This window comes from Pteropus vampyrus, unplaced genomic scaffold, assembly GCF_000151845.1.
Source record: "Pteropus vampyrus isolate Shadow unplaced genomic scaffold, Pvam_2.0 Scaffold62, whole genome shotgun sequence".
Taxonomy (NCBI): Eukaryota; Metazoa; Chordata; class Mammalia; order Chiroptera; family Pteropodidae; genus Pteropus; species Pteropus vampyrus.
This window is the reverse complement of record NW_011888843.1, coordinates 1,780,573-1,792,797: the sequence shown is the minus strand read 5'-3', so window position 1 is coordinate 1,792,797 and position 12,225 is coordinate 1,780,573. Positions and strand designations below refer to the sequence as shown.

The 12,225-nt window shown below is 31.8% G+C and overlaps 1 protein-coding gene across 1 annotated transcript in view; it reads right to left on the bottom strand.

Annotated features, from left to right (window-relative positions):
- PIGN (phosphatidylinositol glycan anchor biosynthesis class N) overlaps positions 1 to 12,225 on the bottom strand; it is an 84,952-nt gene that overhangs the window by 21,377 nt on the left and 51,350 nt on the right. Inside the window, exons 24-28 of the mRNA XM_011361068.2 lie at positions 7,212 to 7,314; positions 5,487 to 5,573; positions 4,184 to 4,239; positions 3,839 to 3,914; positions 1,632 to 1,705 (exon numbers count right to left, since the gene is read on the bottom strand). Coding sequence (XP_011359370.1) covers positions 1,632 to 1,705; positions 3,839 to 3,914; positions 4,184 to 4,239; positions 5,487 to 5,573; positions 7,212 to 7,314 — 396 coding nt within the window. The remainder of the gene's footprint in view (positions 1 to 1,631; positions 1,706 to 3,838; positions 3,915 to 4,183; positions 4,240 to 5,486; positions 5,574 to 7,211; positions 7,315 to 12,225) is intronic.

Below are 12,225 nucleotides of genomic sequence, written 5' to 3'. Positions count from 1 at the left end.
TTCACTGTATTGTTGGGGAAATCAATTCAGGTAACTTATGTAAAGCACCTAACACAGTCCCTGCATATGGCAGGTACCTAATACATACTGGTTCCTTTCTCACTACTTATAACTAAAGTTCTAAAAAATTTAAACACATAAGGAAAGATACAATCTCTGCCTTCAGAGTTAGACTGGGCAGCTTAAACAACAGAAAATTATCACCTCACAGTGACGTTTAGCAAGTGGATATGGCAATGAGGGATGACTGAACTTAGGCTTGTGTGATGGATTAACTAAAGAAAACAGGATGAGGAGCTAGTTTTCAATAGGAAGAAAGGGAATTGCTAGCTTCAATGTGTGACATATTAAATTTGAGGGGTCAATGTGACATTGAGGGAGAAATGTCAGTGACTTGTAAAGGTTTGTTGTCAAAGCCAAGACATTTATAAATGTCAGTTTTGCCTCAGTCGTCTCCCTTTGGTTTTAGTTTTTCACTGCATTAGTCTCAGCATAGAATTACCACACACACATGCATGCACACACACACTAATATATGTTTACATACACACACTTTGATGAGACTTCTACTTCTCATTCCACATGAATCCAGCTCTTTTGATTTAAACATTAGTTAAAATATCTTCTAAAAAATGTATCCATTAACAAATGCAAGAAAGTATCTACCAGTTTACCAGTCTTTTTATTGCTTCTAAGTAACTATCTTTTATGTGATATTGACAAGGTATAAATGCTTTCAATGTTAAATGTATGTAAATATCCTGTAAAAATATACAAAATTAAACTAGAAAGGATATTTCTACGATTTTTAAACTGTGGAAGAAAATCTGGTTGTTTTTTATTATTATTATGGCATATGCTAAACCCAGTTTTAGCTTAAACTCATTAAGAATAACATGCTAATTTATGTTAATATCAGTTATTTCTTTCAGCATTGAATATGCCAGTTTAATTCAAGGATAACTGAACTGCTAAGAACCTTCATATTTATCTCAAGCGTCTTTCAGAGAGGCTGATCAGTCCTATGCTGATGAGGCAATTTCATTGGTTAAAAAAAGCAAATAGTAGAGTTGACAGCTTCTCTTCCAGAGGCTTGATTGCTTAAGACTGTCTGCTCCAGAAATTCCTCAAAACTCAGAAAGAATACTTTCCATTCCATTTGTCAAATGTGTAGAAATCAAGACTGAGAAACTATGTATACTACTGACATTTAGAATAGTTAATTTCAAGCTGTGTAAAATGAAAATATTTAAGAAATAACCCCCTAAACAAGTTAGAATGATATCCCTTGTTCTTCTGTAGGCATGGTTATATTTATAACAAACAAGTCATTAACTATAATAATTTAAAATTTATGTTTTGCTGTTTTCTAGGGAGGCTTTTCACTAGCTTTAGTAATATTCTAGTAACATTTCATAGTTGAGAAAGTATATTTGTCTGCTAGAGGCTCTAATCAACTATTCTCCCCTAATGACAACTGAACTCTGACTAAACGCGTAAAGCATTTTTTCTCATTTTTATAATAAACAACTTATGTCACAGTGTCTTAATAGCAATCGCACAAAATACCCTCAAATGCCTACTCTCATTTCCTAAAAATGGGCGAATCCAATGGTTCGTAAACATCTTACCTTTTTGATGATAACTGGGTAGTTAACTGAACTGCTTCAAAAGCACACATCACAAGAACAAAAGGGATTAAAATCTGTTTAAAAGAACAACAAATGATGCCATGGTAGCTGAAGCATTTGAAAAACTTTTTGAAATAAATACTGTTTCTGTTTATAAAAATATTTCAATTTCTAAAATAAATATTATCTATATTAGTGAAGAGCAAACAATGAAATAAAACCAGGACACCAATGACATATAGAACAGTGATGAAACTGATTTTAAAATCTAAATTGATGGCATATGTAGTATAAAAAATAACAAATATCAACACACATTCCAAATAAAACCTATTACAAAATTTTGTTCCACTTAACTCGTTAATAAAGGACCATGTTCAAATGATTCCAAGAGGATGAGACAGGCACAGAATGCCCAAATGAAATGTTATGAAACCTAATAATTTGATTCACAGATCCCTGAACCTATCTGGTTATTTGATACTATTAACTCCATAAACATGATTTAGCTGCTTTACCATTGTTTTTTGTTGTTTTATAATAATTTCTGATTATAAAATTCAAACTCATTGTAAAAAAATTAGTAAAATATTCAGAAAGGTGTAATAAAATTTATACTAGTTGAAAATCCATAATACAAAGCTAGTACTGATAATATTTTGAGATACTGCTTTCCAATGACAAATTTTTTAAAAAAATATATACTTGATGTTTTAAAAAAGAGGAGAGGGTATATAAAATAAATGTTTAAGATTGCATAAGATTCCTTTTCAAGTGGAGGATATTTGACTAAAATAGAGTTCAGGCCTTTCACATCCAGCCACATCAGTCACAAAGAGTCAAGTGCATCTTGTCAGTAAAGCTCACCGAATTAGACTAGAAGATCTAGTGTTCCAACTTAAACTTTATTTTTCTTGCTTTTTTCTTTGTTTTTAATTAAAGGCCTGTGGTCTTTAATATACTGAGAAAAGAACAACTACCATTATTAAAAATGTAAATTAAGATTAAGGAAACAATACATGTTTTAAAGTAATTCAATAGAGAATGGGACATGACATAATGAACATCTTTTTAACATTCTTAAATTTACATTTATACTAGTGCAGTAACAAAAAAAAGAATATTAATCCTATTTAGAGATACATACTTTTAAACAATTATTACTTCTGTGATATTAACTGAAGGCAATCAGGTTTTTGGCAGATATTAGTTACTTTATTTAAACAAATATAATTCAGTTGGCCCTCTGTATACACGAATTCAATCAATCATGGATTGAAAATATTTGGGAAAAAAAGCTATGTTGTTGCTGACATGTACTATGTAGTTAGGCCTACAATGGTTGAGTCTGTACTGAAAATGCATACTTTTTTTTCTGGTCATTATTTTCTAGACAATACATTATACCAACAAATTACATAGTATTTACATTGTATTAGGTATGATAAATACTCTAGACATGATTTAAAATAATTAAGAGAAAGTGCAAATACCACATCGTTTTACATAAGGGACTGAAGCATCATGAATTTTGGTATCCATGGGGGGTCCTGGAACCAATCCCCCATGGATACCAAGGGAGGACTGTATTAACCACATAAAATGTGCCAGGCACTATGCTAGAGGAAGTAAGACAGGCACAATCACCCTAGAGAAGAAGGGAAAGAACATGAATTACATTCTACTGGATAGTCTGAACCTGAGAAGCTGAGGATTTGTCATTACACTGGTGACCTTAGCACCCAGCTTGTGCTTGGCGCATTACTGAATGTAAGCACTCGATGACATATTAGTTAAATGAAACAGTCAATCCTGGGTACAAGGATTATAAGAAAAGACTGTAACATGTTGGCAGTCTCATGGGTGGGGAACGTGGGTTAGGGGAGCCTTAGGTCTTGAGGAGCAGTGCGGCTTTGATCTGCACTACAGCTCTCCACAGGCTCTAATCCCCTCTGACAGGACTTCTCAGGGCGAAGAGAGAAGCTCTACTCTTTTGAAGTTTAATGAGCTTAACAGTAAAGCAAAAAGATTACATTTTGGAGTAAAGGCTAGCGGGTCCCACCTCCTGTTCTGCAGTGTCTAAGAAGGTATCTTCTTTCCATGCTATTTACTATGTCACGATGACTTAATTCTTAATGTCCCATAATCTTAATGTCACAGTGAGTTCATAATCTTAATAAATAAAATTATAAGATAAGAGAACTAACCTTCCACATCATCAGGGCTCCCATAGTAAAAGGACTAAATATAGTCAAAAAGCAGTAGACAGAAGCAAGGTCAAAGCTAAGGAAGCAACATAAAGAAAAATGATTTTAGAATTCACATTGTAACTTTAAAAGAATGTCTGCTAAAATCTACTCTTATGAAAAGACAAGAATAAACTGTGTCAAGGAACATTATGAGGCCACTAAAATGAATGGGGAAGATCTGTATGTGCCAATAGAAACCAATCTCCAAAATATATCCTTCAGTATAAAAAGTAAGGTATAGGACAAAATCTCAATTTGTATTACTTTTTGGTTGTATGTATCTACGTTTTCATTTAAAATTACCTGTTAAGAGAAGCTATATTCCCAGTTCCAAAAAACGCTGTCAATAAGAAGAAAACCTAAATAGTTAAGGAAATGCCAAAACAAGTCAGAATTCACACAAATTTCTTTTTCATTTAGAAAAGATATACCTATACTACCACGAGGGTAATTTGCATTTTCATTTGTACATTTGATCATGACTTGCTCAAGGTTCAAGATCAGACAAAGGAAGAGTAAGTTTTAGTGAAGGAGAATAGAGATGACCTAAAAAGCTAAGAAAAGAACCAGGATCGTGGCCTGAAGTCACGGGAAAATAGAGAGAGAAATCAAGAGCTGAATGTTATAGAGTGATTAAGTAAAACTAAATAGATTAGACTGTGCAGTCAGGAAGCCCCTGCTGACCACTGAGAGTAAAGCTTCAAAGACATCTGACAAACATACATAGAGCTACTATATGCCACACTACTATGTGCCAAGCATTGTTCTAGGTTTGAGGATATAGCACATAAATGGGAGGAAATGGCAGCAGCAACTAAAGATTTTTCTTTCGAAGAGCTTGGAAGTAAACAGAAAGGACGAGATGAAATTATAATTCAGGGGGATGCAGGGTTCAAGGACAGAAGTGTTTTAATAGTAGAGGCTGAGTGGAAGGAGCCTGCAAAAAGAGAGAAAGCAAAATTGAGAGCAAAAAGCAAGAGGCAGAGGTGAGAATGAGAACACTGATTTTCTGGACCTGTAAGGTCCACCTGTGTACCATGGTAAGTTCAAAGGAAATACCTCTCGATGAATTTCTTAAAGCAGGTCAGCCAATCTTCCCAAAGTGAGACTTTGTTCTGCCATATTATCTTTCAAACTTCTAATTCTAATAACTTTCACACAATATGGCCTCTGATGTGATCCAACAACCTTGTGAGAGAGATGTTATCTGAGTATAGTATAGAACGCACATAAAAAGATACAAACCAAACTCATAACAGTGGTTTCTTCTAGATGAAGGAAATTAGATTGGAGTTGGGAGTTGAAACTAGACTTTGGCTTTAGCTGTAATGTTTTCATTTTTAAAAAATATGTGACATATATAACAAAATATTAATTGTTGATATCATGAATGGTAGGAATACACGTATACATTTGTTTGTTATATCATTCTTTATGCTTTTCTATAGTTTCAAAAAATTTTTAAATTAAACTGAGAAAATTATGTGGTGTTAATAGCCTCCAAGGTAATATCACTATTAAGTGACAGGCAGAAACATATTCCATGTCCTCTTACTCCATTAAATGAGAGGGTGCGGCAACTTAAAAAGGTCCAAACAAAGGATACAAGGAAAAAGGCCCTACGAATGTCATCCGGACAGAGCTGCCGAAACTGAGTTATATCAGTATTACAGGTGAACTGGATACTGGTGACCTGTGAAAAATAACAAATATATGAATGCATAATAACAGTTTGCTAACTTCTACCCCCAAAGGCAAACTTACAGTGTAAGTTATTATAGTTAGAAAGATACCTCGTACTGACAAAAACCAAACAAACAAATAAAAACAATAACTCTTTTCCTATAGCTTAATCAAATCTTAATAAAATCTGCCAAAAGGTAAAATATGTTGCTAATAATATATTGAATAGAATTGTAGTATTGCTGTACATGTAATGAAAGTGAGAATTGGGCTTTTTCTTATCCTATATAAACGCTTCATTTTTAAACACCTATATAAATCTTCACGTTTCTAAGACCTGATTTCTCAGAGTGTCCTGATCTTCTCGAACCCAGGTATGGTATGATATTAAAAAGCATGATCGAATTAAACATTTCTCTGTTTTTTGTTCTTCTGTTAATTCTATTTGTAGGCAAATTATTTTCTCTCTATAAATAAGTAAATTATTTCTGTCTTTGGTAAAATAGAAAGTCACTCTATTCCAAGATGTGTACACTCCTGCTTAACTCGCCCACCCAAAAAATAATGGGTGAATTTAAAGGGGACTTTCTGCATCCCCCACTCCTCATGTAATTGTCCAATAAGTTCTTAGGATGCTTTAATACTCTTCTAGAAAAAGACAGATCTGCTTTTAGTTAAAAAATAAAAATTTAAAAATGACACAAAACTCACTTTGAAATTTAATACTTAACATTAAAGTATTTAATATTTAATATTGAGGACAATCTAACCATTTATGTAAATCTAATCAAAACTGCTTTTTCATGTATTGTTTTAATATTGCAGGGCTGAAAGTTAAAAACCAGTAATTATTCATATATTTCAATAAAGTTTCTTCTTTATTGAAATTAATTATTCTAAATTATCAGTATAAATTCAACTGGAACCAATTAAGGATATTGCAGGAGTTTTCCTGCAATATTCATTTTAACTAACCTCAGTAAAATTATAAATATTCTACTACATATTTTTCATAATTACTGTCAGCTCTAAAATAAAGGCAAGAGACATCAATTTAACTCTATCTCAGGATAATAGAAGTGTCCTTAAAATTTGATTGTTTTTTAGCCAATTCAAAGAATATTGCATTGAATAAACAGTGTAAGATTTGGTCTGAGGCCACAATTACTAAGGTGACAGAATAAGCACTTTGGATTAGGATGACCAAAGAGGAAAATAACACAGGGAACATAAATGTCACCTTATGATCAAATTCATAAACAGATTTGTGATCACATAAATATTCTTCCGTATAAAATAAACTGAAAGAATAAAAATTAGATGTGAAAATCCAGGAAAATAAAATAAAGAACATTCTCCTCCACTTCTTCACTTATTCTGGTGTTTTTTTATGTCAGTGATTCACAAATAATCTCTACAAAATGCCCCAACCTAGAGAACATTTATAAAAGTGTAAAATCATGCTTTTCTATTATAAGTAAAAAATTTCTTTACAAACTATTTAACTTAATTATTAATGGTTAATAGCTTAAATAGTATAAAATTTTAAGTAGAAAGAATTTTTGATGAAATAACATCGCAACTTCCTTACAGGATAGAGAGTATTCAATATTCTCAAATAAATGCAATGATGATGTTGACAGGCTACCTTCTGTTTACAGGAAACACCAGATTGTTGTAGGATTTCTTGTTCTATGTGTATCCAGACAAACATCAAACATGACAACACTAATGGGAAAAAAGCTTCATACCTAAGAGATTGGGTGGGTACGGGGTGCAAATGGGAGGATAGGGATGAAAAGAAAAAAATGTTAAACAAATTAAAATGCAAATTTATACTGAAAAGTCGTTCTCAAAATTAAAACAATCTTGATAATATTTCTAACTCACAATATCACAAAATTTAAATTTTTTAGGTTTTCCAGAAGGAAAGTAACATTTAAATATTAACTCCAACACTATATCTTTTTGAATTATATTAAATCTTAAGATCATGACATGTTTAAAACAGCTGAGATATTTAAAAATAACTCATGAGGTAAATGACAAAAATACACAGAAAAGAAAGAAAATATTAAGGCAAAGGTAAAAAGACAATTCCTGAGTTAAAATTATAAATATACATAGAAGAGCAAGACGAATGTCCCCAATTTTTTTTTAATGGGTACAGAACAGGAACATAAATCTCTCAAAAAGAAAACAAAGAACCGATAAACACATAAAAACATTTGACCTTACTGATAACTGACATGAAAACTACAACAATAGGGAGATACCATATTCATTTACCATATTTATCTATAGTTAAAAAAAATAATGTTGACACAGAGGAATGAAAAAAAAGACTCTCATACTCTCTATATAGGAAAAAAATACCTTCTAGAAGGTAATCTAACATTATGTATCAAGAATCTCAAAAATATTCATATACTATAATCCAATAATGTCACTTCTAGGAATTCCAAGAGAAAATAATCAGACATATGCACTACAATCTCCACATGAAGATGTTTATTGTAATATCATTTACAGAAGGGAAAAACAATGTACAGATCCACAGGTGAGTGATTAAATAATGTACAGTATATCTCTAGGCGGTACATCTCTGGACAAAGGAGAAATGCTCATGAGATAACACAGTGACAGAGCCTTTTGTAACTCTTTTCTGTCCTAGCTTGGAATAACTGTTCCACCTTTGTAGTCCCTCAAAATACTCTATTATCACAATCATACGTTTACTTATATGTATTTCCTGCTAGTCTGTGAAATCTTTGTGTCAGTCTTGTCACCAGTGCAGGCTCAGCTCACAAGTACTTGTTGAGTGACTTACTTATCTAATTGGAAGTTACAAAACAAACAAACCAAATCCAAACAAAAAAAACCCCTTTATTTCTCTTTCAACTTTTTCAACTATTGAACTCTATTCCATATGGCATTATTTCCTAAACATAAGAAACGAAATGCTTTAAACTCTACCACAGGTCATAAAACGAAAACAATGAAGACTGGGCAGAAGGAAACCTTTAGGTTTGAGAAAGCATACACAAATCACTTGGTATATGATTAAGAATCCCCAAGGATATGAACAGACAATAGGTAAACAAAAAAATATCTTTACTAAAACAAGTACAGATAGATATACAAAACCATACCATTTTGACCAATTAAAATAGCATTTGATATTCTTTTTTTAAGATGAAAATACCAAATATTGTGAAGGACATCATGAAATAAAACCCCTCACAGGTTGTTGGTGATATTATAAACTGACTCTGTTCTTAAGACAAAAGATAAAACGAAAACAAAAACAAAAACAGTTCATACTCTGTGGCCCACCTATACTACATCTGAGAAGTAAAAAAGTAAATAATCTAATCTATATAAAAAGCTTATGCATAAAAACATAACTCAAAATATTATTTATGATAATAAAAAGTGGAAATAGAGAAATGGCTAAGGTGCATTCACATCACAGAATATTAAATATCCATTAAAATGGTTAGAAACCTATGTACCATATGGGAAAAGTTTCTAACCTAATTTTAAGTAGAAAAAAAAGATAGACTATGATAAATACTATGTTAAAAAAAACAAATACAGAGGTAAGACTGGAAGGAAGTGTATCAGAACATCAACAGGAGAGGCAAGGTTAATAAATTATTTTCTCCCTTATTCCTACTTTCCAAAATGTGATTACACTATTTTTACAATGATTTAAAAAATATAATTGAAAGACAAGATTCAGAATGTCTGTATCCTACTCATTCTTTAAAACTTAGTTCATCTTCCCCTCAGTCCTTGATGGCACCAACTCAGCTCCCCCTACTCAAACTCTTCCTCTAGTCATTCTTTATATCATACAACTCATACCTTAACTCACGATAACTTAATTGTTGCATTTAGTAATTGCCTAACACTGTAAAATAAAGTCTTTATTTTATAGCAGCTTACAACTCTATTATACACCTGGGGTCCACTAAATGTTTTGACTGTATGTCTGTCTAGCGCTCAACACTGGCAGTGTGAAAGAAAAAACAATTGTCAGTTAATCGAATTAAGAAGGTGTATACTCTGAGCAAAAGAGGGCTGCAATTTTTTAAATATTTGCAGTTATATATAAAATGATTCTTTTCTAATATACAAAAACAGAAATTCCATAGTTCTATAAATAGTGCTATGGATTTATTTCCTTTCAAAAACTATAAACTATTATCACTTTCTTTTGTAAGCTGTAGATAAATCTGATAAAGGCAATCTTCCTATGAGACTTTATTTCTTTTGACAATCAATTTCTTGTATAAAGTCTGCATATCTGAATTAATAAACTAAAATACCAATAAAATGTCATCATGGGCTCACAGTGTACATAATAAAACCTTACTAAATTAGCATCTGCTAGTTTGGTCTCTGTGCAAATTGAACAGGCCTGAAAAGGCATTTAGCTTTGTATTACAGTGTGCTGAGCAAAGGGATAATATAAAACAAATTTCAGAAGGAAATTTTAACCAATCTAAGAGAACTATTTTCAACTATTACAATAACTTCCATTTGCATAAAAATAATTAAGTGCTGATTAAAAATGAATCTTCTTTATTCATTAAATCAAGAATGCATTGTTAGAATTTAGGATTACTATTACTGTGTTTCTGTAAAGTAATAAAACTGCACTTCTTTTAAATATCCTATAATTCTGATTGTTCATTAATTTACATAGAGGACCCTCTAGGTCACCCAGAATAGTGATATGGAACAATAACAGGTGGACTATGTTTCGCAAAACTAAAAAATGTACTAACTGAAATTATTAGACTGTGGACTGTGTTGTTCAGGCTACTGCACTTGAATTTTCTTGCAAATGTCAATATACTTACTGCTGTTGAAAATATATTTCTTAATACATTCATTAATATAGTCATACTCAATATTCTGAATTTAGGTGTGCATTTTTACTTTCTAGATTTTCTTAAATTAAATATACTTATGGTCATCTGTTTTGGTATCTTTACTGTTAAACTGATGATTTAAAACACTATAATACTTATCTCTGATGTTAGTTACATGATTCACTCTACATTGTGATATATTTTTTTCACTCAAAATCCAACTTTAATTATCCTTTCTTCATTCCTTTCTTAATTTCTAATCCAGCAAATCAGATCTACTTTTAGATTTATTTTTACTTTTTAGCCAACTAACTACACACTACTTTAAATCTGTTTATTGCTTTAGAACTTGAAGGTTCAAAAAGAAACAGCTTATCGATTATTAAGTAACTGTGTAGAAGTTAGCACGTATTTCCAGACCCTCTCATTTACTTTCTTAAGGCAACCTCCGGGTGTGATCTTTCGATGAAACTCATGTGTCACCCCCAAATGGTGGGTTAAAATAGAAATGATTTTATCTCTGCTTTCTTATCTAGGCTAAAAACTTGTGCATATTCTAATTCATATATACATTTACACACTGATTCTGATTATAACTAAATTATTTACTCTACAATTTCACCAATAAGGGAAAAAGAATGAAGAGTTTCAAGGTCTCATTATGTTAATAACTCTTGAGTAAGAATATGCTGATAGTTCGAGTTTTATCTGAAAGTTCAAAGTTCTAAGTCTGCAAGCAAGCCCATCTTAAGATCTTATTAGGTAACTGGTGAAATGTCCATGTTGCTTCTATTACATTTTCACAGCAATGCCCAAGCTCTGGTTACACAGAGAGAAAATGAAAGACAGCAGGTGTGGGAGCTTTGCTCAGAGAAGGAGGCTCAGCGGCCCACTGGATCATCACCTATCTGGGGATTGTAAGAACTCTGGGGAACTAGGTCATTTAGGATGTTAGGGTCTCCTATGAAGATTTTGATAACATCCCATTAATTCTTAATTAGGACAACTAAGTTTCCCCCAAAATGAATCCAAATCTTGGACCCAAAATGGCTTTACGAAATCATCCAATGTGGGAATAACCCATTGACAGCACAATGGTGAATCCCTAGTTTAGTTAAATTGAAATCAAGATCTTATATTTGGGCCAAATTTCAAACAAAAGTGGCAGTTATTCGATCTCTGCTCTATTCGGGGTTTGTTATAATGTGTGCATTTCTCATCCTCATAAAGATTTAAGTAAGGCTGAAATCAAATTCAAAAGCAAGTGAAACAATTTTTTTTCTTCTAAATAGATGGGAAGAATATATATTGGTGTTTTTAGTAAGTTCTAGAAACGATTCAGGATCCACCCCAAGTCAAGCAGCTAGTTTTGGGGGTTTATTGAAAGAAAATTTCAATCTTATATAAAAATGGATTCTTTAACTTTTGAGAAAATATTCTAAAAGTCTTCTGAATCAAAAGGAATATTTGGAATATGATATAAGTAAAAATAAAAAGAAAATATATTCAAAGAAGAATGAACAAATCAAAGCACAATTTAAAGTGCATGAAAGAACTTTAATTCATCTAACCATTGTTTAAGACTTAAAATTCTTCCATAACCAATCAGAATTTTCTAATAATGAAGTAAAATGACATTTTGGCAACTTAAGGGAATAAACAGAAAGACAAAGGCAACAGGTAATACTATGAAAATAATAAGAAAAAGAGAACTGAAGATTATGGTTCAAGTTACACACAGTTCTTACAGAGTAAAAAATATTTATAATTTATTCCTCA